The sequence below is a fragment of the Oryctolagus cuniculus genome, chromosome 3, assembly GCF_051225735.1.
Source record: "Oryctolagus cuniculus isolate XC-2025 breed Fujian yellow rabbit chromosome 3, ASM5122573v1, whole genome shotgun sequence".
NCBI lineage: Eukaryota > Metazoa > Chordata > Mammalia > Lagomorpha > Leporidae > Oryctolagus > Oryctolagus cuniculus.
The window spans coordinates 57643647-57665376 of NC_142869.1; the positions used below are offsets into that span (position 1 = coordinate 57643647).

The following is a 21730-nucleotide window of genomic DNA, read 5'->3' on the forward strand; positions in this document are numbered from 1 at the left end:
TCCATGTAACAATCACCATAATTAAGAAATAGAATAATTCCCTGAGAAAGTTGCCTCCATTCTGTTTGTAGTTAGTCTTCTACTTCCAGCCTCCAAATCCAGACAACCACTGATCTGGTATCTGTCACTATAGATTGATTTGTTTCTGACTCCTTTAGCTTAGCTTAATTATTTTGAAATTCATCTGTTTGTGTTGTCTAATGAATCAATACTTTGTTCTTTTTTATTAACTGGTATTCTGTTGCATGGAAATGTGAGCCTACAACTTGATTTTTTATTTTTATTTTTACTGTCTTCTTGATACTGATTATAGGAGATATTTTGTGAAATAACAGTGGATCTTTAGTATTAAAGTATTTTTAAGAGTCATGTCATATAGCAGTTAAGATATCCACATTCATATCAGAGTACCTAGGTTCAACCCAGCTCTGCTTCCTGACTCCAGCTTCCTGCTAATGCACACCATGGGAGGCAGTATTGGTAGCTCATGTGAAATGGGGTTCCTGCTACCCATGTTGGAGACCTGGCTTGAGTTTTCTGTTTTGGCATGTGCTAGTCCCAGTCTTCACAGGCATTTCTGGAATGAACAAATGGATGTGAGCTCTCTCTTTCCTGCCTGTTTGTCTACCTCTCAAATAAGTAAATCATTTTTAGAATTAAAAATTTACAATTTGCTAAAATTACCTTCTAGAACAGTTAAAAGAAAAACAAGGAGGAAGCTTTTTGGGGTGATGAAGCTTTTTACCATAGTAGTGATGGTGGTAATCTACGTAAGTTAAAGTTTGTAGAACTGGAGCTGGTGCTGTGGCATAGTAGGTTAAGCCTCCTCTGGCACTGGCATCCCATTATGGGTGCTGGTTCGTGTCCTGGCTGCCCTTCTTCTGATCCAGCTCTGCTAATGTGCTGGAAAAGCAGCAGAAGATGGCCCAAGTGCACCCATGGGGGAGACCTGAAAGAAGTTCCTGGTTCCTGGCTCTGGAGTGAACCAGTGGGTGGAAGACCTTTCTTTCTGTCTCTCCCTCTCTCTCTCTCTCTCTGTAACCCTGCCTTTTAAATAGATAAATAAATTAAAAAAAAAAAAAAAAGAAAAAAGTTTGTAGAGCTATGTACCAAAATGGAAAAGAGATGTGCTTATTATATGATACATTTAAAAATAAAATAGAAAAATGAAAATGAAAAGATTGATTGGATAGTATTTCAAGGAAGAGGACTGTTCATAAATAGGAATTTTTTGACCTTTTGTTTCTTGTCTTATTATCTACTTCAATTTTTCAGTCTTTTGTTAAAAAGTTTTTTTATGTTTCTCGTATGTTTTAAAAAAGTTTTATTTAGTTGAAAGGCAGAATGACAGGGAATGTGGGAGAGAGAGAAATAGATATCTTCCATCCTCTGATTCACTTCCCAAATGCTCAACAGCCAGGGCTGGACCAGGCAGAAAGTAGGAGGCAAGAACTGCACCAAGGTCTCCCACATGTATGGCAGTAAGCTACTCACTGGTAACACCTTCTGCTCCCTCCCAAATGCATTAACCAGAAGCTGTTTTGGAAGCAGAGGAGCTGGAACCAGCAATTAGTGCCCCCCTTGTCTTCTATTTTTAATACTCATTTGAGTATTCATTCAGCTATTTGAGCTAGCCTTAACCCTGTTTAACTTTTCCTATCAGCAAATAACTTTTTTAACTGTACCATCTGGTTAGATCAAGTACTGCACTGAAATGCTCAATACCTTGTTTGCAGAATTAAATCAAAATGGAAATTTTAAACAAAATTTTCGAGTTTTCAAAATAAAATCCATAGTCCTTTGTCTGGATTCTGCTAACTTGAATTTTGTATATAATAATTAATGGTGATTCATGTTAGGATTGACCAAAACCAAAATCTAAATTGTTGACTCTTAATGACCCATTTTATCAAATTTGTCTTAAAATAGAATTTATTAAATCTGTTTTGTGATTTGGAAAAACAAACGATTAATTTGAGAGTCACTTATTTAGAGGAAGGAACTACTCTTTCACTTAAATTGTTTTACAAAATGCTATTATTTGCCTTTGATCCCCTTCTTTGTGCTTCCTTCACTCCATATTCAGAAGCTAGAGTTTTTATTTTCATAATCAACATATACATTCTTTTAAAAAGATAAACAGTCACAATTTATTAATAGTATCTATTGTGAGTGGGGCCAACATTGTAGTGTAGCAGGTTTGACTGCCACTTCCTAAAACCTTTCTTAAACAGTTTGTGACTATCCATTTGCAAAATCCGATTCTCTTTCATCAGTTCTCATTCTACTTGATTTCTCTGTAATGTTAATTTTTATTCTCTTCCATGTTGAAATTTTATTCTCTTTAATTGCCAATACTTTTATCTTTATGCTTTATTACTCATGTTGGGAGGCTCATTTTTTATGTAATGTCAGGTTGTGATATTCTCCTCTTTGATTCTTACTCTGCAACCTTATCGTGGAAATTTTATTCAGACTTATTTCCCAGTTAGTGTTAAATACTCATCCTTAACTTTATCTGCTCAGCTCCAGATGTTTCATGCCAAGTGCTAGCATGATCAGGGTTTCCCAAAGTGTGGCCCATGAACCAGCTGCAGCAACCAACACCACCACCTGGGAACTTGTTAGAATATTCGAACTTGTTAGAATGAATATTCTAACAAGTTCGAAGCTGTGGGGCTGGAGCAAGCTGTGTTCTAACAAATCTTCCAGGAGATTCTGATTTGAGAAACATTGTGATAGACATTTTCAGCTCAACAAACTACCTTCAAATTGTTCATTGAAAATGCTTATTACGCGAGGGCCGGTACCGTGGCTCATTTGGCTAATCTTCCGCCTGCAGCGCCAGCATCCCATATGGGCGCTGAATTCTAGTCCCAGCTGCCCCTCTTCCAGTCCAGCTCTCTGCTGTGGCCCAGGAGTGCAGTGGAGGATTGTCTGAGTGCTTGGGCCCCTGCACTTGCGTGGGAGATCAGGAGGAAGCAAGCACCTGGCTCCTGGCTTCAGATCGGCACAGCACCTTGGCGGCTATTGGAGTGAACCAACGGAAGGAAGACGTTTCTCTGTCTTTCTCACTGTCTAACTCTATCTGTCAAATAAATTAAAAAAATCAGTATAAATAAAAATAAATAAAAAAGGGAAATGCTTATTCAAAACTATGCATAGATCCCAAATTTTTTTACATCAAAATGAACTTACTTTTAAATTACTTTTTTTAAATTTTTTTCCTTGGAAAGATAATGGAAATTTTGGGAGATGAGGGGAGGTGCCAGTGGTCAAAAGGTTTTGCCTGTTACAGTTTTTGTTAATCTTTGAATAAATTCTGGGGAACATCCTTTGGAAAACAAATGATGATATCATACTACTTTTTATTTTTTCATACTTTAGTAGTCTCTTCTGAGATGCTTTGTTATGAAATTGTTATTTACTTTTTTTTTCTTCCTGCCATGGAATTCATTTCTCTTCTTACTCTTCTTTATGGCCAAATCGGATGACATTTTCATAAGAAGTATTTTTTTCTCAGCCTCATTTTTTTTCTCTGTTCTCTGGATAGTCTGATTTTGAATTACCATTTCATTGAACACCTGCTGGCCTGCTGAATATCAGGGTCTCTTGAGTGCTATGGGTAGATAAAATCAATATAACTGGTTTCCGCTCATGTAGAATTTATAAAAATGTGCTTTGTGTCATTTTGTTAACACTGCTGTTTTAATTTCCATCGCATTTTAGTTTATATTATGCCTGGATTGTGAGGTTTAATGAAAGATGCTTGTGGTCAGAATTTAACCAAGCTGCACAAGATTCAAAAAGTAAAAGCAGAACACTTCTCTGCATTCCTTTTCCTCACTGACTATAGTTCGCAGTTTTCTATATACCTCTTTGCAGTTTGTTACATATATACTGATATATATATTTTCCCATCATATAAAAATGCTAATATTTTCTTAATTTTCTTGACAGTTTGTTTAGATTGTTTGCTATTTGAGGTGTAGATCATGATTCTATTTACATTTGTATTCCTATTACCCAGTATAGTGCCTTTTATGTAGGAAATGTTTAATGTTTGTTTGGCTTTATAAATATGAAAGTATTTATCCTTCTAATTCTAATAAATGATTTTTAATATTAAATACATAGCCATAATTTTTAGAATAATGCTCTCTAAGCAATATGTAAGTGATCAAATCTATTCATGGGCTTTAGCAACCTAGTGCTACCAAAACTGCTTGTAGTTTAAATAGTCATTATTCCCTTATTTGCTCAAGACCTTAGCAACTAAACAATTTAGCATCTGTAAGTTTCTGAGCTGTTTCCACTGAGCTGCTTCTTTCTCCCCTGATCTCTTCCTCCCACCTTCTTCCCCTCTTTTTATACAGGTGACTATGTGAAAGATTACTTCAAGATTCTGATGAACTGGGTAGCCTATTTAAAAGAACATAGTATACTCCATTTGAAGTAAACTAGTATTACTTCAAGTATTCAATACCTTTACCACTAATCATTTGTTATAATCAAGTTTCTATTAATTACATCTTCTATCATGGAAATTTTGTGACTGAGAGTTTTTTCCAAGATTAATATAGAATTCATTCCATATAATTCTTCTATATAATAATGTTCATTCATTCTTTTTTCTTCTTTTCCCCTACTTCTATTGAATTTAGCTGTTGACAGTGTCTTGAAGAGGATGACAATAATTGGTGTGATTTTATCCTTCCGATCATTGGCACAAGAAGCACTCAGAGATGTAAGAAACTATTACAAGTACATGCTTATATTCAGAAAATCACTTCTGATTTCCCAGAAACCAGAAGTCATTCCTTAAATTTATAGCGGGTATTAATATAACTAAAATTTGAGTTTTTATCATGGGAGAAGATAAACTATATAGAAATTAAACTCAGATTTTGTTTTGATATAGACATGTGAATAGTGTAACTTGGCCTAGTTATTGCATTACTGTTTCACTTTTGCTGTTGAAGCATTTTTGATTTTGAATATACTTGATTGCACGTTGAATACATTCCATTTCATATATCTTGGTACTTGAGAAAAATCACATGAACATAGATAAAGTAAAATAACTTTTATGGAAACTGGAATCAGTCAAATGGTAATATTACATAAACTTAGGGGTTGCATTTAAAAATAATTCTACATTTTTCTTTGTTGTCCTGCCTAGGTCTTGTCCTACCACATTCCTTTTCTTGTAAGTTCAATTGAAGATTTTAAGGATCACATTCCAAGGGAAACTGATATGAAGGTAGTAATATAACTTCTGATTGGATTTTATCATGTCTAAAATGAAATTTAGATTACACAAGAAATGAGATATAATAAATCCTATACTTTTATAAAGTCTCTTTTTTACAGTGATCAGTTAGCATGCTTGCCTTTGAAATTATTTCTTTGAGAGCACCAAAATACTAACTGTGCATTCCCTTGTTCACCTTTAACAATATAAAATTAGTGAAAAATCTTTTTTTTCTTTAAACTGATAACTGTTTATTCATGGTCATAAAGCAGAATGAAAAAGATGAGCTTTTAATTTAAAGCATTTTAAATAATTCTTTTAGTGATATTAAAAGAAATATTTATTCTTAGAAAAGGTTGTTGTTTGTAAGCTATAATAAAAATTTGTTTGTTTTTTTAGTTAATATAAGATAGAAGAGGGCCAGCACCGCCGCTCAATAGGCTAATCCTCCACCTAGCGGCGCTGGCATACCGGGTTCTAGTCCCGGTCGGGGCGCCGGATTCTGTCCCGGTTGCTCCTCTTCCAGGCCAGCTCTCTGCTATGGCCCAGGAGTGCAGTGGAGGATGGCCTAAGTGCTTGGGTCCTGCACCCTATGAGAGACCAGGAGAAGCACCTGACTCCTGCCTTCGGATCAGCGCAGTGCGCCAGCCACAGCGGCCACCAGAGGGTGAACCAACGGCAAAGGAAGACCTTTCTCTCTGTCTCTCTTACTGTCCACTCTGCCTGTAAAAAAAAAAAAAAAAAAAAAAAAAAGATAGAAGGTTGGCAGCTTAGTGTGAGTCAGTTTTTGTTTTATAATTTATTGAGCCATGAAATCTAGCCACTGATCTAATCCCAACAATGATTTACCAGAAGTAGTTTATAACATATCAGGACACATATCTATATAGTCTCAGCTTTCATGTTTCTTAGAGAGGTTATTTTCTGTTTCCCATAAACTGAAAAATATAATGTGAGTCACTCATTTGTGGAGCACTCAAGTCACTTCTCAAATTGGTGCTGCTCAGACTTACAGAGGCTTGTTTACCACTTGTTCCTTCCTTTTCCCACTTCCAAATGTATCTGTGAACTAACCAGTTAAGAGGCTACTCAAGATGCCTGCATCCCTTTAGCTAAAGAGTACTTGGAGTTAAGTCTTGGCTCTGCTCCTCCACTTCCAATCCAGCTTTCTGCTAATATACATCCTGAGAGGCAACAGATCAAGTACTTGGGTCTGTGTGCCCACATGGGAGTTTCGGACACCCATCTTTGCCCAGGCCCATCCCTGGTTATTTCCAGACATTTGGGAAATGAGCCAGCAAATGGAACATCTCTGTTCCACACCTACCCCCACCCCCATTCTCTCCATCTCTCCCTCTGTCTCTTTGCCTTTCAAATTAATGTGAAAATATATTATTTAAAAAAAAAATCTGTGCAGAGAACTTTCGGTAGTACTCGTTGTTTTGTTTTTAAAACAAGCTATGTTTTTAACAGGTTGTTTTGAGTTTTACTGAAAATTTACCTGTCATAAAATATGTTTACTTGAAATTTACTATTCAGTGATTTTTAGTGTAGTCAAGAGCTATGAAACCACCACCACAATCAATTTTTGAACATTTTCATGTTTCAAGAACAGCTATGCCCGTTATCAGTCATTCTCATTTTTCTCCCAGTCTCCAGTTCTAAGCAGTCACTCACTAATCATTCTGTAGATTTACCTGGTTTGAGACCCTCAGATAAATGATACCATGTGTAGACTTCTGCACTAGCTTCTTTAACTTAGCATACCATTGTTGAGGTTCATTCACGTTAAAACGTGTCAGTACTTCATTTTTTAAAAATAGCTTTGAATATTCCATCATATGGATATACTACAGTTTATTCACTCTTTGTTATGAATGTGTTTTCACTTTTTAGCTCTTAAAAACAGCAAATTCATGCTTTGAACATTCAGTGTTTGATTTATGTGACGCCATTTGTTTTCATTTTTCTTCGGTATATCAGAAAAGTGGGATTTTTGGGTCATATGGAAAGTATATGCTTATTAGCATTTTGAGGAACTGCCAAGCTGTTATCAAAGTGGCTGTATTATTTTGCATTCCCACCATCACTCTATAAGATTGTTTATGTTTTTACATCTTTACAGATAATATTTAAAGTCAGTCTTCTTTATTATAGCCATTCTGGTGGGTATGAAGTGGTATCTCAGTATTTTGATTTACATTTTTCTGATGGCAAATGATATTAACCATCTTTTCATGTATTTGTTGGCTGTTTATACATCTTCTTTGAAGGAATGTCTATTCAGAGCTCTTTTTTGCTGTTATTTAAATTGGATTTTAATTTTTTTTCTTCTTAGAGTTTTTGGTGTCATATCTAAGAAGCCATTACTCTAACTGAAAGTCATGAAGATTTATAATTCCTAGGAGAATTTTATATACTTGGCTCTTAGATTTCAGTCTATGATCCATTTTAATTTTTTGTATTTGAAATGATCATAAACATGCCTTATCTAGAACTTAATTAATGATGTGTTTTCATTTATTCTAACCTGTACAGTTTATCTTCTGAGGTATTATTAACACTGAGGTTTTGATTGTTGTTGTTGCAGTATCAGAGGTAGATAGATATGTAGGTATGTACCACTGATACTATGTAGCTTTTTTTTTTTTTTTTAAGATTTATTTATTTATTTGAAAGAGTTACACAGAGAGGGAGAGACAGGGAGACAGCGATCTTTGATCTGGTGGTTCACTCCCTAGATGGCCGCAACAGCCAGGGCTGGGCTAAGCCGAAGCCAGGAGCCAGGAGTTTCTTCAGGGTCTTCCACGTGGGTGGCAGGGGCCCAAACAGTTGGACCATCCTCTGCTGCTTTTCTCAGGCCATTAGCAGGGAGCTGGATTGGAAGTGAAGCAGCTGGGACACAAACCAGCCACCTATATGGGACGCTGGTGTCACAGGCGGTGGATTTACCTGTTCCACACAACTCCAGCCCTGTAGCTAGTTTTTAACTATGATATTAAACAACCAGAATTAATAGAATACTTGCAATCCACATGTGATATAGAAAACTTATTTTAGTCATTAGAAAATCCTTTATCAGATTTTCAAATCAACACTTCTTTAAAAACCTGCTGTAATGAGTAGTTTCTCGTATTTGTACATACTATATAATTAGGTATTTTATCATAGTTTTTCATTAAACAACTGTGGACATAAAAGTAAGTACAGTAATACTGATTTATTTTTGTTCACTTAGTCATCTCTGTGACTTTTTTAAATCCATACTTCCATGAAAAATAACTCTGGAGTAATTCTGTTGGAATTTGTCACAGAAGGTATGTATGTTTTCATTGGCCTCACAGCAGGAAGTTATAGCTAGCAGTACATTGGAGTACTGAATCAGTTGTTCAGTATAAGTTATTTGCTCTGTAGTTCCCTGCTTCAGCCAAGTTCCTGGAGTTTTATAGTAGTCTTACAGATCAATTCTGATATGAACAGCAAATTTTAATCTACCAAAGTGAACATTCTCAGAAATTTGTTGTTGGACTACCTCTTATTCTTTAATTCTTAACAGGTTGCAATGAATGTGTATGAGTTATCATCAGCTGCTGGGTTACCTTGTGAAATTGATCCTGCCCTGGTGGTAGCACTTTCCTCACAAAAATCAGGTAAAATGTGTTAGTAAATATGTAGTACTTTTCCTTAAAATTATCAGGACTACATAGGTATAAGTCTGATATTTATCCATTTATTCAAATACCTGCTTTGTATTGGTCTTTTCTCTTTTGGGGAGGTGGGATGGTGGTGGGAGTGGTTGGAGCATCAGTGTGGAATGACAAAGATCACTGCCCTTGGTGGGCTGTGTTATAGCACAGTCCTCTTTCAGATGATAGCTCAGTCCTCTGAGGCCATTAAGTGTATGTAGCTGGATCCCTGAAGAGGATTAAGGTCTGAGCCTTGGGTCACTCTAACTTTAGAGCTTAAGGAGAAGAGGAAGAATAACCAAAAAGAAATTGGTAAGGAAGGACCTATGGAAGTAGAAGAAAAATTAGGGGTAAGTAATATCCAAGAAAGTAGAAAGACAATGACCAGTTATGTAGTTAATGAACGATGCTGACAAAAATCAGTGTCAGTGGAGTTTTTCAGGAGAATAGGAGAAAAGAAATTGGGATACTAGGTATAAGACAATTCTCAAAGAGTTTTATTGAAAAGTGGAGCAAAGAAATACTATAACTGAAGGCAGAGGTAAACAGAAGAGGATGTTTTTAAGGTGGAGAAGATAACAGCATTTGTAAGCTGATTAGATACAGTCCAGATGATAGCAAAAAAAATGTATCTAGAACAGGATGTTCTGTTTTAATGGGACTGAATTTATTCACCATAGAGTCTGTTTATTGTTATGTAATACTAAGCATTTGGTTATTGTTAGGGATAGTCCTTTGAAATATATTACCGGAATGCTCTTTTTTGATTCGACTGTGATATAAATAGCAGTTCATCTATTTATGGCACTAAAATTTCTTCTTCCACTGGTCCCTTGAGCATTGTTTGATTCATTTTTCTTATTTAATGTCTTTTGTTTCTTCATTCATGCAGTATATTGCTTATAGTCACACAGATAATTATTACGATTAGTAGATTTGTTACAGCTGCATTTTTTATAATCAAATTTTTAAAGTATATTCTATCTTTTTTTCTTACATTCAGTTCTTAATTATATGATGATGAAGAGTAGGGTAACCAAAAGTTCCCAGGTAGCAGACAAGAAGTCAAGTGCCTAGACAACACAATTTGAATACATGTTACAATAAATATTTTAGAAAGGGTTTTGTACTAAAAGCTTCGAAGTGATGCTGGTTATTTTTTATTCACATAATATTTATAACTTTCAAAAATAAACTAAGGATTTATTTTTATTTATTATTATTTTGCAGAATAATTTATAAATTTTCTGAGCCATAGTAAGTCAATTTTTATTGTAAAATAATTTCTTACCCATTTTGTTAGGAAATTTTGTGATTCCAGTTAATCCTAACTATATTTTGTAACCTACAATATTAACTATTTATTAATGTGTCCTTGAAATATGCGTGAGAAAGCCTGTAGTAACATATGAGAGGTCTTCAAAAATTTATAGAAAATGAATATTTTGAAAAACAATGTATGGACTTCAAAAATTTTTATATAGTATTTCTACTTAATTATATATTTTTATAGCAAAAGTGTGATCAGTTCTATAGAGTGTTAATAAAATCCTTCATGTTATTATTTTTAAATAAAATACTAAATTTTAAGTGATTTAAAATAATTTTTATTTAAAAATTTGCTTTGTCTTTGGCTCATCTTCAAGACATACCTAGACTTAAATTCTTAAATTTTCTCCTTTAGAAAACATTAGTCCAGAAGAAGAATATAAAATTGCCTGCCTCCTCATGGTCTTTGTAGCAGTTTCATTGCCAACGTTAGCCAGTAATGTGATGTCTCAGTACAGCCCTGCTATAGAAGGTAATATGGTTTAAAATTTTTTGGGCAATGGACAAACCATTGATTTTGGAATAGTAGATACTTTCTGAGTAGTCGATGCTGTTTCATAATAAAATATGGATTAAATCCTGCCACTTACTAGCTGTGTAACCTGGGGTAGTCTGTTTCTCTAGGCCCCAGTTTCTTGATCTGTGACATGTATGTAAGTGAGATCACATCTGCCTAAATGTGTATATGTGCTAGAGAATGGTGAGGAAGTAGCTAATTCAGGTATATTAAGGAGTGGATGATAAAATGTTTGTAAAGCAGCCAAGCATTGCTTTTTTGGTTTCTAAGTTATTGTAAAACATGTATGATTTCTTTTAGGGGTTTTTGAAAATATTTGCCTGTTTAATATAGATATGATCTTTTGTTGCTGTCATACTATACAGTTACTGAAAACACCATTCCTTGTGAAAAAGGAAGGCAAGTCAGTTGATGCCCCAGCTCTGCTTCTAATCATGTCTCTATTTATGTAGATTGTGAAGTCATTAAATATTTGCCTGCTATGTATTATTTGATATTTTGGGGTCATACAGAATCTATACCACCTTATTTGCACTTTCTCAGGACACTGCAACAATATACATTGCTTGGCCAAAGCCATCAACCAGATCGCAGCAGCTTTGTTTACAATTCACAAAGGAAGCATTGAAGACCGCCTTAAAGAATTTTTGGCCGTATGTATAATCAAGTAACAAAACTTACGACATTTTATAAAGAAAACTAAAAATCACAACCATGTGTTACAATAGAGTAAATGTCATTTATTTTACATTTTATTTAGTGTCCTCTAATGATATTTTTGCTTTTAAATTCTTTTCTCTAGTAAATGAGTTTCAGTCTCCTTTTAACTTTTTTTGAGTACTTTTGGAGAGAGGGACAAGCAAAAGCATTAAAATTAAGCAACAAGGCTTAATTTTTTCCCTGCAGACTCAGAAGCCTCTCCCCGCCTCTCTGGAGCTCTGCAACGTGACCTTTTTTTTCCCCTAGAGTTTGAAAAGGGAAAATTGAACCAAATAGAGAATATTTCCTTTGAAAAAGATGTATTTGACTAATTTCCATTTACTTGGAAAAAGACCACTAATGATGACAAACTCAGCAATAAAAATTATTGCTTGCTACCAAGAGAGTACTGCTAAGTCTAGCCTCATAAAAATATGACTCTTGGTTTCTATGTTAATGTAGTTCTTTTTTTTTTTTTTTAATTTGTTTCTTTATTTTGAAAAGCAGAGAGAGCGAGATATCCTACATCTACTGGTTCACTGCCCAAATGGCCACAGTGACTAGGACTGGACCAGGCCAAAGCTGGTAGCCTGAAACTCCATCTGGTTCTCCCATGTGGGTGGCAGGGGTCCAAACACTTGGGCCATCTTCCACTGCTTTCCCTAGGCCATTAGCTGGGAACTGGAATGGAGATGGGGCATCCAGAACATGAACTGGCACCAAATGGGATCCCAGTGTTTCAGGCAGTAGCTTTACCCACTACACCGCAACTCCTGTGGCCCCTCTTTGTATCCTTTATTTCCATATTTTATTTAAGGAAAAATGTACCTTAGCATACTGAACTCTACAATATTTGCTTCTTTTTCAGCTACAAATATTGTTAGCTTTTTTAAAAAATTATTTTTTTGTTTTAAAAGTAAATGTAGGAGAAAATGACTTTAAAGGTAAATGAGAAGAAAATAACTTCTATTTCAAGGAAAACAGTATTAAAATTTTTCTTTTCTTTCCATTTGTTTTATTTCCTTTTTTCAGGATTTAATGTCCTAATCCATAATCCTAATCCTATAATTTCAAACTCATTGTAAAATTGTCTTCCATTTTGGCAATTAAGAAATATAGTAGTCCTCCTTTATCCTTATGGAATATGCTCAAGATTCCCGGTCGATGCCGGAAGCCAGATAATAATGACCGTAATATATACTGATTTCCCTATTCATACATACCTGTGATAAAGTTTAATTTATAAGTTAGGAACAATAGGAGATTAACAACAGTAACTAATGATAAAATAGAACAGTTAAAATAATAAACTATCTTTTTCTCAAAATATCTTATTGTAGTGTACTAACCCTTCCTCATGATGTGACATGATACAGTGATGAAAGATGAAGTGAAGTGAGTGATTTAGGTATTGGATTGTAGTTGTTGCATTGGGCTTTTGTTGACGTGATGATGCTATATCAGGAGGATCATTGAACCATGATAATGATGATAATTGAGATCAGGAGTCTGTCAGTGATTGTACTCCCCCCCCTTTTTGCAAAATATTTTGAAATAATATTGTTATTGGAAGTAGTTATCTCTTTTTAACCCATCCAAATATTGCTACAGAGATTATAATCCTTTGGTGCTCATGTAAGTGATGACTTTCTTGCTGTGTTCCATCCAAAGATCATAGTCCTTTTAATTCTGTCCTTTAAAGTGTACAGTTTGAAACACTTTAGCATCTTTCGGTTGGATCTACACTGCTAATTCTGCTTTAGTTTCTTCATCTTCATCATCTTCCTATTTAGGTAACTCAACATTGTATTCCAGTTCCTCATTTGTTGACACTTCTCAGTGGCTATCAGTATGTTCTTTCTCTGTTTTATCAGACATGTTGACGTGCCACCAGTTTGTCTTCGTCTTCATCAGTCTCTGGAAAGCCTGTCAAATCATTCATAACTTCATAAGTTCTTCCAGCAGGCATTTATAGTTTCTCGTTTTCATGTATCCATTGTAGCTTAGGTGAATGTTATTGCCTAAACAGTAGCAAATGATTTCCAGCACTCTGTGTATGTCCAGATTAGGCTGCCTCAGTTGGTAAAGAATGCAGTCAAATACAAGGCAAGTGTATGCGCCTTTGACAGATTGAATAATGCCCTAGTCAAGGGGCTGAAGCAATGAGTTTGTATTTGGAAGTAAAAAATACAACTATAATATTTGCATTTTCAAAGCAAACAGATTCAGGTCCTTTGTCTGTTTTCAGTAGGACTTTAAATTCGAAGGCTTCTCTTATTTTTTCACTTCTGGTTTGAAACATTAATGGAACCACTCCATAAACAAGATGGCTGTCACCCTCACTTTATGATTATGTTATCAGAACACAGGCAGATAATTTTTGTTTTTGAGAGCATGTCTTTGCATATTATGTCTGATTTTATTGCTATGCCTTTCAGGATTGCCACATGGTACCGGAGTTCTTTTGTTCTTCCATGTTTTAAGCTCTGGTGCTACCTTTGCACTTTAATGAGGAATGGTATTCTTTCTCCATAATCAACCTCTTCAGCTCTACCCAAAATGTAGCAGCAGCTCTGTCCAGTAATTTTTTTTTTTCCAGTTCAAGTCTATTTCTAAATCTGTGTAACCATCTTTACATGCAGTAAATGGTTGGTATCAGGGAATTTCTTGCTCAAATCTTTGTATAGGCTCAGTGCTTTCTGGTGAAATATGTTGCCATCAATTGGAACATGTTTTCTGTTCATGTCTTCCCCCAAATTAAATGTCTTTTCATGTCAACCAAGCGCTTCACATGCAGTGTGGCCGTAACTTTTGCAGTTTTAGCACAAATTTCTTTTTCCTTCTTGATAACTTTATGGGTAGATTTGTTCTTAATATAGACCTAGCAACCTTAGCATATGTTTTTTGTTCATTGTTGAACTGGAGAGCTTTCAACTTTTCTCTTATCACAGCTTCTCTTTGGTGTATCCAAATTGCCAGCATCACCACACTTGCTCTTTGGAGCCATTAATAAGTAAAATAAGGGTTACTTGAACACAAGCACTGCAAAACGGGGACAGTTTTCTGATAACCAAAAGTATGTGACCAATGGTGGAAAGCATATATAGTATGGGTGGGTGGGTAGTGTATATAATATGGATACACAACAGATGGATAATTTGGCTGGAAAGAGCAGAATGGTACAGGATTTTATCACACTACTTGGTACACAATTTAGAACTTATTGTTTCTGGAATTTTCCATTTAATATTTTTTGGACTGAGGTTGACTTCTGTTAATAAACCACGGAAAGCAAAAGGTCAGATAAAAGAAGACTACTGTTTATTTAACAGCAGATATTGGAAAGAGGAAAAGTTTGAATACTTTTAACGAGAGACTTGTTCTGAAAAAAAAATTTTAAAGATCAATTTTTTTTACTACATTTATTTCCTTGGAATCTATCCTTTAATGCTTTCTAAACTATTGCTTGACTGTTTAGACATCTTATTTAATTGCTCATAATTTTATTTATAGCACTAATAATTAATGTGTTGGAAGTTGAATCATCCTGAAAATAAAAAAGTAACTGATGAACATTTCATTAAAAACTCACTTAATATGTATGTGTACTTTTAAGCTTGCCTCCTCGAGTCTACTGAAAATTGGCCAAGAAACAGATAAAACTACAACAAGAAATAGAGAGTCTGTTTATTTACTGCTAGACATGGTAAGTCTCATTTTAATTTTTACTGACAAAAGGTTTGAGCCATTCCTGACTGCCTTTTCTTGGCAGGCTGAGTTAGTTTTTGATTTCTTGTATTCACTCCACCCAGCCTATACACTTTCTTAAAATGGCTAAAAAAACTGACATCCCCCACATTTTATATTTATGTTAATATTAGCAAACAAAATCAAAGTTGAGCATTAACTATGAAGTATTCTTTTATGAGTAGTTTTTCAACCTGTTGGAGAACATTTGGGCCTTGTATTTTCCTGGTATATACGTTTTGATTCTCTTTAGTTTTCTGATTTTCCTAATATTCCGACTGTTCATCAAATGTAAGTTCCTGTAATTTTCTACGCCCACTGTCTATGAAGCACCTACACTCTTTTCTACCATAAGGCTCTGCTTCACTTAGAGTCATGTCCATTTCCTGCAGAGAACAGTGTCCATCATAATGACCAGCGTGTCCCCATAGTGCAAATCTCTTTCATGATAATCTTTTCTGATTACTCTGTCGTACATTAATCTTTCTTCCTTTTTGAACTCATCTAGAATTTACAACTTGCTATTTAATTATGGTTGGTCTTATGTCTGGTTTTGCTTTCTAGCTTAGTCTAGGGACCCCACTTAAACTTTTTGATATGGACCACATTTTCAGTATCCTTATGTTCTCTTTTATCTGTTACATTGTTAAGGACAATAAAAGTACTCAACACGTTCTGTTGAGTGATTGATTTTATCAAAGAGTAACATTTTTCAAGGATTTTGATATAATTCACTGTGGCACATTAATATTTTTGATTTTAAAGTAGAAGGAAAATAATTTGTCAATTTTTAATGAAACAGTATAGATATTTTTACCTAATTTGGTTGTCAGTAAATGTTCCCATGATAAGTAACTTAAATTTCCATGCATTTTTGGAATTTTTCAGATTGTGCAGGAATCCCCATTCCTGACAATGGATCTTTTGGAATCTTGTTTTCCTTATGTCTTGCTGAGAAATGCATACCATGCTGTCTACAAACAAAGTGTTACATCTTCTGCATAAAATACCTGCTTATTGAAGACAAGCACGCATTTCTGTTGCCTCGGTTTATCTGTAAACTGTGGAGCTATTTTACCTTAAGGCCTGAAAAACAGTTTTGTGGATTATAAATTTCTTTCATGGTGTATTTTCTGATTTTTGATTTCTTAATATGGTTGTACTACAATATACTTGGTTGATTTAGGTTGCACATTCTCTGAATTCACTGAAATCATTCCTATAATTTTAGAGTATCATTTGTTTGAAAAGCCTACATTATCTACATGTTTTTTGATATTTGATAATGAAAAACATACCCTTTGCTTGTTTATTTCTGAAAAAGAATTGTATTTAGTGATTATTTTAGATAGTGATATTAGAGCATTCATCTGTGTGTAAATTATTTCATATAGGAAAGAGTTCTGATCTGTACCTATGGTTCTTATTGAAAACAAAATTGGATGTGCATTTCTGTGATGTTATGAATACATTTCTATTTTATTTTGAAACATTTGCCAAACTAAATACTGTAACACTGTATAACATTCAAAATGTTAAAAGGACTGCTTAGCATTAGAAGCAGATCATGTCCCAAAATTCTAAAACAGCAGCATATGCTGTTGTTTGTATAAAGCCTAGTGATAATTTTTAGACTAACTTCCATGGTGCCCTGTTGGCATTAGCACTACCATTATACCCTGCTGTATAATAAACAATCGTAGACATTTATCAACTGTTGATACAGATGTTAGTCCCTAACCACTTTTTATATGTTTTAAATTTTTGAAATTCAAGTGTACCTGCCATAACATAAAATAAACACTAGACTGTATCACATTTTGAATTATTTCTTTAATTAAAGCCTTTGGAAATTTATTCAATAATATGAAATTTTTAGTTTAAAATAAACTGATTTGGGAATGTTTAAGTACAACATTTGGTAACAGGTCAACTATTATATTATTTGTTTATTTTCAAATATTTCACAGGAAAAAAACATAAAAATTAGGAAATAAAATTATGTGACTTTTTTTTAATTAAGGACTAAAAGAAAAATTATGTACCATCAGCTCGCTAACTGTATCTGCCAGAATGGAGAGAATTATTTAAAAGAATGAGAAAAAATTAAATTATCCTGAAGAGAATGTTGTTGAGAACTGGTAAATCAGTCAACAGTGAATGGAAAATACATAGAAGGCCTGTTGCTTAGTGGTTGGCATAGAGGGGAAAGCAGCTCATTTAGTTTGAAAACCAAACAGATGTTCAGCTCTTTGATTGGCATTGTAAAGTCGTTTTCTCAACAGCTTTGTATCTGGGAATTATAAAGAGCTGTTGTTCACAGCTTCTTATATACTGGTAACTTGTGTTGAGATCAAAAAGCTGCTGTAAACTCAGTTACAGTGTTTTTCTTTGTTCAGCTGTGGATAATGCAATGATTGAGATGCCACAGATCATCATACTACTCTTATGGTATGATTTATCAAGTGTATATTTAAAGCAGGGAATCATTGTCACTGTTTGTCACAAATTGCAGTGGGTCCACTAGGATTTTTTTTTTTTTTTAGGGAAACTTTTTAATGGAATCATTCCAACCTGAAATAGCCAAATCCATATGAATAGTTGAAACTAAGATTTAATTTTGTATGCTTCATAGTAGTATTAGGATCCTAGAGTAGTTACTACTTTGTTGGCAATGATATCCTGAGAGATAGAGTAGGTATTTGAGTCTGTGTACTTAGGAGTAATATGCAAAAGGATGTAATTAAACTGTATTTAACCTCTAGTAGGCCAAAAAAAAATCACCCTTTCATAATCACCTGAAGTTTTGCTCATTTAAAATTTTTTCACATACATCTAATCATTCTGACTGAATTCATACTACAACATAATATTTTTGTTATTTTCTCTACAGTAATGTTATCATCCCTACACAGTGGCCTGTAATCTAATTATTTCACTCAATAACAGCAGAAGGTCTCTAATAGTCTTTTTAATGCTTCCAAATATTCTAACTAATTTGACAATTTCATTTGTATGTTTAGGAAATTTCTTGTTTTTCATTATTATAAATATCTTATATCTGTGTCTTGATGAACTTGATCTGTCATTTCCCTAGGATATTTCTCAGAATTATTTCCTATTACTTATCCATTCAATTCAGCCAATCTTTTTAGATGCTGCAGTATAATGGTTAGAGAAATATAGAAGGTCTCCCTTTCACAGTCGGGTTTGTTTTTCAATTGTGGTTAATGTTAAAGGAGCAAACTTGTGATAGTGTTAAGGAAATGTATAGAAAGCAGTGAAGGAGTTGATAGGGCACTGCTTTTAGAGAATCATAAGGGAAGACACCTATAATAAAAACCATTTAAGCTCATACCTAAAGGATGAGAAAGAACCAGAAGTGAGCATAGGGCTGAACAGTGGCAGTAAGGGCCGATTAGGCAAGCACTAACTAGGCATACATGAGAAGTCACACATAGGCTACTTAGTGTCTGTGTCATAAGGAAAACTCAAGGCCCCCTCTAACATCCTCTTATTTGAGATCTAGCTCTCAGTCTTTTCTGATCTGCCTACTTCCTTTCTTTATTCTTTGCTTTTATAATCAGAGCTCACAAATCCAAACTAACATAGATTGCTGAATAAGGAAATGAACATGAATCCTGATAATGCCTGAAAATGGTAAGGTCTGTTATATACTATCGGATCTTCTAACCCAATCCCAAACTCCACCAGGCAATCAACTGTGACCTGATTAATTTAGCATGCAGTCATACCCATTTTACTTGCCTTTGTAGGATTTTAACTATATTATTCCTGAGACTTTTGTGAGTAATCCTTAAAGTAGTAAGGATGAAGCATTGTGATCAAGTAGTAACTTCTTACATCTTATTTTCCTCCTTTATAGGCACTTGAAATGACAGCATGGATCATCATTTAATTTAATGGGTTTAGCCTGTATTTCTAATTAGATGAAAAAAAACCTTCCCCATTCCTAAGATTTACTGTGATCACTTTCTTTGTGGCAACAGATTTGTTCAAAATTTTGTAAGTTTAATCTTTTTTTAACTTGATTCTGTTGAATCTTGAAAGGAAAATTCAAAAATATCTATGAATGTTGAAACTTGCTTTAGGTGTATTTTTAAAAATCTTTTTCAGAGAGAGAGAGAGAGAGAGAAACAAACAGAGCTCCCATCCACTGGTTCACACCCCTGAAACAGCCAGGACTGTGGAGAGCCAGGAGCCAAGAATGTAATCCAGGTCTTCCATGTGAGTGGCAGGAACCTAATTACTTGAGCCACTGCAGCTGCATTCCATGGTGTGCATTGACAGGAAATTCTGGGGACAGGAGCCAGAACTCAGAAATGGGATGCCAGATATCTTAACCATAAGGCTAGACTCTCTAAAATTTAATTCTTGTATCAACTGAACATATTGCTGCCATTTACATTCTAGATCTAGTATGTCTAACTCTGGAGTGTTCTTTCTTTGTTTCTGTCTGTCTGTCTTTCTGTCTGTCTTCCTTTCTTTCTGTCTTTCTGTCTGTCTGTCTGTCTTTCTTTCTGTCTTTCATTTTATTTATTTGTTTGAGAGGTAGAGTTACAGACAGTTAGAGGGAAAGACAGAGAGAAAGGTCTTCCTTCTGTTGATTCACTCCCCAAATGGCCTCAACGGCTGGAACTGTGCCCATCTGACTCCAAGAGCCAGGAGCTTCTTCTGGTCTCCCATGTGGGTGCAGGGGCCTAAGGACTTGGGTCATCATCTACTGCTTTCCCAGGCCACATTAGAGGGGTGGTTTGGAAGAAGAGCAGCCAGGACTAGAACCGGCGCCAATACGGTACACTGGCACCTCAAGCAGAGGATTAACCTGTGCCATGGCGCCGGCCCCTGGAGTATTTTCATTTCTAGTAATTTTCAGCCTGTATTGCTGGTCTAAAAACAGCAAAAATAGAATAAATTAGCAATCTGAAGTTAGGAATCTAGTCATAGAGGGCTATGTCTCATTTCTGGTTTACATGCACTCTCCTCCCACCTCCTTTACCTAATTCTTTCTCTTGAGGAGTGAGGTGAATAGTCAAGTTCTTGGCATAGGAACATTCTGATCAAGCTCCTACATGAGGTCCACAAACCGTGGTGACCTGAAGTTGGGGCTTTATGGGATATGTGACCTTGGGTTCCATGTCTCACTAGTGTGTGCTTCAGTCACATTTATAGTACAAACACATACTGGCCAAGTGTTCAGTGGATGAATCTCAAATTATTTGGCCAAAGCCTAAGCTGAAAACTATTGTAGGATAAACGTCTATAATACAATAATATTAATGAAATTTTATTAAAAATACTATAATTTAATGGAACATTAGTGATGTTTTAATACTTTAATGTGTAGAATCATTAATTTCTTAGTGTTTTCCACTGCTAAATTGCTCCCAAAACTCATTAAACCACTCATTTAAGATATATTTGAGGGGCTGGCATAGTAGATAAAACTGCCACCTGTGATGCTGGCATCCCATATGGGAGCCATCTTTTTTCCTGGCTGCTCCACTTTTGATCCAGCTCCCTGCTGATGACCTGGGAAAAGCAGTGGAAGATGGCCAAGTGTTTGGACTCCTTCCACCCACGTGGGAGAACTGGATGAAGCTCTTGGCTCCTGGCTTTGGTTTGGCATAGTGCTGGCTGTTGTAGCCATCTGGTAGTGAATCAGAGATGAGAAATCTCTCTGACTCTTCCCCTCTCTGTAACTCTTTCAAATAAATATTCTATTTTAAAGAAGCATTTAAAATACAGGGCACAGAAGAGCTCATGATAAGTGCCACCAAATTCTTAAGATCTGCTTTTTCATTAGTAACTGACTAGGGTGAAAGCATTTCCTTGGGGCAGGCATTTAGCCTAATGGTTGAGACACTGCCAGGACACTAACTTTCATGATTGGGTTTAGTGTCCTTATAAAAGAGGCTCTCAAGGTTTGCCTGGTTGCTTCTACCATGTGAGGACACACCGAGAAGAAACAGAAAACAGACCTTCAGCATATACCAAATCCACCAACACCTTAATCTTGGGCTTCCCAGACTTCAGAATTGTGAAAAAGAATATTCCGTTACTTGTATGTCACACACTGGAAGGCATTTTGCTACAGTCTTTGACTGACACCTTAGTTCTAGAAACGTGGCGGTAGAACAGTGTAGCTCTCAAGATGAAAGCAGCGTTTTTAAGTTTCCATTTGCATATCTCTAATGGCATGCACACCAACTTCAGCATCTTCTTGCTTAGGTAGAATCTCTACAGCAATTATTGTAAGAACTTGATTTTGAAGTTACAACTTAAGCTGATGTGTAAAATTAAATATGTAGTACATGGGAGATTTTCACTCGAAGTTATTTATACAATGCTTATCTATTTGAAAGGGAACATTAAATAATAAGTTAGAATACCATACTAATTAGGTATAGCCATACCTATGTAATTCATGGCTGTTGATAATACAGAAGTTTGGGTGCCAGAGAGCACACTCAGGAG

General features: G+C 35.1%; 1 protein-coding gene across 4 annotated transcripts in view; it reads left to right on the forward strand.

Annotated features, from left to right (window-relative positions):
- The window catches only part of NCKAP1 (NCK associated protein 1), a 116229-nt gene extending 99179 nt beyond the window's left edge, over positions 1 to 17050 (forward strand). For all 4 annotated transcript variants that reach the window (XM_002712325.6, XM_051848379.3, XM_008258817.5 and 1 more), the window contains 7 exons: positions 4665 to 4747; positions 5183 to 5263; positions 8811 to 8904; positions 10625 to 10741; positions 11330 to 11439; positions 15102 to 15191; positions 16121 to 17050. In XM_002712325.6, the coding sequence (XP_002712371.1) occupies positions 4665 to 4747; positions 5183 to 5263; positions 8811 to 8904; positions 10625 to 10741; positions 11330 to 11439; positions 15102 to 15191; positions 16121 to 16237 (692 nt within the window). In that variant the 3' untranslated portion in view covers positions 16238 to 17050. The remainder of the gene's footprint in view (positions 1 to 4664; positions 4748 to 5182; positions 5264 to 8810; positions 8905 to 10624; positions 10742 to 11329; positions 11440 to 15101; positions 15192 to 16120) is intronic.
- The last annotated feature ends 4680 nt before the right edge of the window (positions 17051 to 21730 follow it).